The sequence below is a fragment of the Hippocampus comes genome, unplaced genomic scaffold (assembly GCF_001891065.2).
Source record: "Hippocampus comes isolate QL1 unplaced genomic scaffold, H_comes_QL1_v1.1 scaffold181, whole genome shotgun sequence".
Taxonomy (NCBI): Eukaryota; Metazoa; Chordata; class Actinopteri; order Syngnathiformes; family Syngnathidae; genus Hippocampus; species Hippocampus comes.
In genome coordinates, this window is record NW_017805136.1 from 384379 (window position 1) to 389411 (window position 5033).

Sequence of the window (5033 nt, forward strand, 5' to 3'; positions counted from 1 at the left end):
TACAGCGTTGTCCTGTTAAAAAAAAAAACAAAAACGCACGTTTAGAGAAAAAAAAAATCTAAAATGTGCATTTTGGGGTACTCAGAACAAAAAAAAAAATTATGAAATTGTCAAAATAATAAATGTAAAAGTATTTTACGCACGCTAAGGCGCACCTAAAAGCATTCAATTTTCTCAAAAGCCAATTGCGCCTTATAATCCGATGTGCCTTATATATGGATCTATATTTTGATTTCTTGGACGTAGTATTTTAAATGTGTAAAGGGCTTTGTTATAGCTGCAGCGGTTGTGATAGCTCAATATAAATCAAGCTGTATTGTATTGTCTTCCCTTTGACTCCATCTAGGGGATGCTCAACGCAACTGCAGCCACGATTGTAGCTTCTTTTATAATCGGTGCGCCCTACATATGTGAAAAACGGTTTTAAAAAAATCGGCCATTCATTGAAGGTGTGCCTCATGGTGCGGAAAATAAGCTAGATACAAAATTTGAAAAAACAAATTGGCACTTTGCACAAATTCCGACTTAATTCTTGAAAGTCATGTGGCTGAGGTTTTTCTGAAACGTGCAGGATCTTGAACTGCATTTGTGATGAGTAGAAATATGATTTTTTTTTTCTTCCCGGAGCTTGTAACAAAGAAAACATTTTGAGGCCATTTCAAAATATTTTATTCGTATATTAGTGTTACTAAAATCATTCCTATTCAATTCTAGCATCAAATTAAGCGTAAACATATCCAGCATATAATGTCAGTGTGAAAAGGAGGCTGTCCTTCCTTTTAACACAGATGAGGTACCAATACAACTATCAACTCTTAATTGTTATGCTAAGCTAAATACAAAGTAATGGAGGAGGGTGAGGGTGGGGGGTGCTAGAGGGAGGGGTAAAAGAAGGTCCAGTTGGAGTCGGGAGCAGAGCAGCCGCCCTGGTCCGAATCCCACTCGGAAGGCCCGTTGCTATGGAGACGTGAGCCTTCCTTCATGTCGTGCCTCCACGATAGACGCTGCAGCTCCTCTGAAGGTAGGACCATGCCGCTGTCGCCCTCCTGAAGCGCACACGAATTGTATTTCATGCTGTGTGTGTGTGTGTATGTGTGTGTGTGTTTTTCCTCACCTCAGATCCGTGAGACGCATCCTCGCAGGGCATTTCTTCAAACATGTCCAGAGTGCCCACCACGGCGTGCATGTAACTACACAATTGAAACATGTCATTTTTCTTCAAGGTCCTATGGCACTTTGTTTTGTGTGTGTGTGTGTGTGTGTGTGTGGGTGGGTGTGTAATTATTTGACATCCTTTTATCAGGAATTGCTCAGAAAGCTATTTTCATGCTCTTCTAGTTGGTCTTAAATGCGTTTTATTTTGAAGGAGTAGTGGCCGTTTTTGTGGGCACCATGGCAGCCCGTCAGTGGAATTTTGGCCGGTCATGCTGTACTCTGACGTACCTTTGCTTCCCCCCCTCTCCTTTTTTCACTTTAAGTCTACTGCTTTGAACTTGTGGCCATTTAAAAAAAAAAAGACTTGTACAAGATTGACTCCCCCCCTCTATTTTATTATTTCAGTCAACAAGATATGGTTAAGTAAAGGCCCCTCATGCCATCAAATTTATTCCCTCTGTGTTATGCTGGTCAAAATGAGTCTTGTAACAGACATATTTCAACGAAACAAATGAAATTCAATCAACCCATCGTAAGCCGCAGTAAAAACATGCGCAGGAGTCACCTTAAGTTGGTGACGGCAAGGGTTTTTTCTCGGAAGGTCTTGCTGCTCTTCCAAGATTCCACGTGAGATCCCAGAGGAATATAATCCTTCCCATCCTGACAACGCAAATCAACCTTGTTAGAAAATACTTTTTTTTTTCCCTCCTCTCAATATTAACAGCTTTCAATCACTTGTGTTGTTTTAGACGGACCCGTTGCGCCATGGACTCGAGCAGGTCTCCGAGGGTGTCCGCCAGGTCGGAGAAGGAGGGTCTCTCGGTGGGCTCAGCCTTCCAGCAGGCCAGCATGGTGCTGTAACTGGACACGCGCAGAAACACGACGTGAGCTCGCGACGCCGCAGCCAAAGCCGACTTCACGTCGCCTTCCTCACATGTCGGCCGTGCTGTACTCTGGCGCCCTCATCCTGGTACCCGCCTTCAGCCTGCGGCAGAACTCTTCGTCGATGTGCAGGCCAGGGTATGGTGACGCCCCTAGAGTAAGTGGGTGGTGTTATTTATGACTTGATGAAATCGTTTGGCCGCCTGGTGGCAGACGGGTTAATGCGTTGACCTCACACTGTAGAGGTTGAGGGTTCGATTCCGGCTCCGGGCGCCGTGTGGAGTTGAATGTTCATGTGGAAGCGGACAAGAATTTTCTTTGTGGAGTGTCTCTCCTTAGCACTATTGTTTCTCAGCAAAAAAAAGTCTGCAATTCTCATTTTTTAAAGAATAAGTAGATTTATAAAAAAAATAAAATTAGGGTATTTCTTGTGGGATAGGGAAAAAAAAAAAACGCCGACACTAATGTCTCTTTTGTGTTTTTGCTTCGTGTCTCTGAGATTGCGGCTTTTCACCTGTGGCATTCCCCTTACCCAAAGAGAAGATCTCCCAAAGCAGGACGCCAAAGGCCCAGACGTCACTCTGAGTGGTGAACACCTTGTCAAAGATGGACTCCGGAGACATCCACTTCAGAGGCAGGCGAGCCTAACAGCCAATTATGCAAAAAAAAAAACAACACATCTTTAAGTGTGCAGGTTTGTGTGTCTCTCTCTCTCTCTCCAGATATCAATGTGGATATATATTTATAAAAGGCGTTTTTAGCTGGAAAAAAACGACCATGTATAGTAAGGCGTTTTTAGCCGAAAAAAACGACCATGTATTGTAAGGTGTTTTTAGCCGAAAAAAAAACGACTATTTTAGGAAGGTGTTTTGAGCCCCAAAAAAAGACCATGTACAGAAAAGGCGTTTTGAGCTGAAAAAAATGTGATGTATAGTAAGGCGTTTTTTTGCCGAAAAAAAACGACCATTTATAGTAAGGCGCTTTGAGCCGGAAAAAAAAAAGCCCATGAATAGTGAGGTGTTTTGAGCTGAAAAAAACGACCATGTAATGTAAGGTGTTTCCCCCCTTAAACGACCATTTATAGCAAGGCGTTTTGAGCCCCAAAAAAACGACCATGTATAGAGTAAGGCGTTTTTAGCAAAAAAACCCCCCTACCATGTATATATAGTAAGGCATTTTTAGCCGAAAAAAACGACCATGTATCGTCAGGCGTTTTTATCAAAAAAAACGACCATCTATAGTAAGGCGTTTTTAGCCGAAAAAAACGACCATGTAGAATAAGGCGTTTTTAGCCGAAAAAAACGACATAGTTTCGTAAGGCGTTTTTAGCCAGAAAAAAACGACATTGTATAGTAAGGCGATTTTAGCCAGAAAAAAACGACCATGTATAGTAAGGCGTTTTTGGCCCCTCACAAAACGACCATGGAAAGTAAGGCGTTTTTAGCCCAAAAAAAAAAACGACCATGTAGAGTAAGGCGTTTTTAGCCGAAAAAAACGACATAGTATACGAAGGCGTTTTTTGCCGAAAAAAACCGACCATGTATATGTATAGTAGGGCATTTTTAGCCCCCTACAAAACGACCATGTAGAGTCAGGCATTTTTAGCTGGAAAAAAAGGACAATGTATTGTATGGCGCTTTTAGCCCAAAAAAAACGACCATGTATAGTCAGGCGTTTTTAGCCGAAAAAAACGACCATGTAGAGTCAGGCATTTTTAGCTGGAAAAAAAGGACAATGTATTGTATGGCGCTTTTAGCCCAAAAAAACCGACCATGTATAGTCAGGCGTTTTTAGCCGAAAAAAACGACCATGTAGAGTCAGGCATTTTTAGCTGGAAAAAAAGGACAATGTATTGTATGGCGCTTTTAGCCCAAAAAAACCGACCATGTATAGTCAGGCGTTTTTAGCCGAAAAAAACGACCATGTAGAGTCAGGCATTTTTAGCTGGAAAAAAAGGACAATGTATTGTATGGCGCTTTTAGCCCAAAAAAACCGACCATGTATAGTCAGGCGTTTTTAGCCGAAAAAAACGACCATGTAGAGTCAGGCATTTTTAGCTGGAAAAAAAGGACAATGTATTGTATGGCGCTTTTAGCCCAAAAAAACCGACCATGTATAGTCAGGCGTTTTTAGCCGAAAAAAACGACCATGTATAGTAAGGCGTTTTTACAGCCCAAAAATTGACTACGTATTGGAAGGCGCTTTTACCAGCAAAAAAATGACCATTTACCATGCACAGCAAGGTGTTTTTAGCCCAAAAAAAAACGACCATGTAAAGGAAGGAGTTTTTAGCTGGAAAACACAACCACATTTAGTCAGGCGTTTTTTTTACCACCCCCCCCCAAAAAAAAATGGCTAATAACTCAGATGTTTTTCCATGTGCCTGTACTGTACTGTATATGCAACAGGCACTCATTCAAGGCGCATGTTGGTTCCTGGCGTGAGGTCGACGAATGACAGAACGAGTGGATTCATCTCGTGAGATATTTGGCTGTGCATCTTGGCAACCCCACCCAGACTGTCTACCATCCTGTCTCTTCGTCTTGTGTTTGCGACATTCCAGAGACAGGGAGAGTAAGATTGTGAGTGAGTGAGAGAGAGATAAAGTGCTCGTCGCACAACAACAGATTAATTGTCTGATCAGAAACACATCCAATGCACAAGGATAGCTGGCCAGGAGCGAGCCGGAGGGTGACGGCGGCCACACCGTCAGATCGTGAAGCAGAACGGTCTCAGAGTGAAGATGAAGCCTGTGAGAGCCACCTTCAACGCCATCAACACAAGTCTCTTTGCCTCTCTCAGAAGGAAATGCTAATGAATGTAAACAATTGTGTCAGGTTTTACAATTAAAGATTGAAGGAAACACGTGTCCTGCTCATATTTTAAACATGCTGGGACCCAGATACACTTTGGCAAAAATTCCGAAGGGGGGGGCAAGCAATACATCGCATATTTTACCTTCCATGTATAGTATGGCGTTTTTCGCCGAAAAAAAC

General features: G+C 42.4%; 1 protein-coding gene across 1 annotated transcript; it reads right to left on the minus strand.

Annotated features, from left to right (window-relative positions):
• Nucleotides 1-652: 652 nt before the first annotated feature.
• LOC109514034 (vascular endothelial growth factor receptor 3-like) lies at nt 653-2722 on the minus strand. Its single transcript, XM_019866825.1, has 6 exons — nt 2570-2722; nt 2090-2189; nt 1911-2016; nt 1721-1815; nt 1115-1190; nt 653-1046 (listed from the first exon to the last, which is right to left on the minus strand). Exons 1-6 carry the CDS (start codon nt 2658-2660, stop codon nt 873-875), a joined length of 642 nt encoding a protein of 213 aa, XP_019722384.1. The 5' UTR covers nt 2661-2722; the 3' UTR covers nt 653-872.
• Between the last annotated feature and the right edge of the window lie 2311 nt (nt 2723-5033).

Excerpts from the sequence above, each read along its gene's own strand:
- LOC109514034 (XM_019866825.1), bottom strand. The coding sequence starts at position 2,660 with ATGTCTCCGGAGTCCATCTTTGACAAGGTGTTCACCACTCAGAGTGAC. Across the intron at positions 2,190-2,569 it reads TTGGGAGATCTTCTCTTTGG|GGGCGTCACCATACCCTGGC; the intron begins GTAAGGGGAATG and ends CACTTACTCTAG. Across the intron at positions 1,191-1,720 it reads CTTGCCGTCACCAACTTAAG|TTACATGCACGCCGTGGTGG; the intron begins GTGACTCCTGCG and ends TCAATTGTGTAG.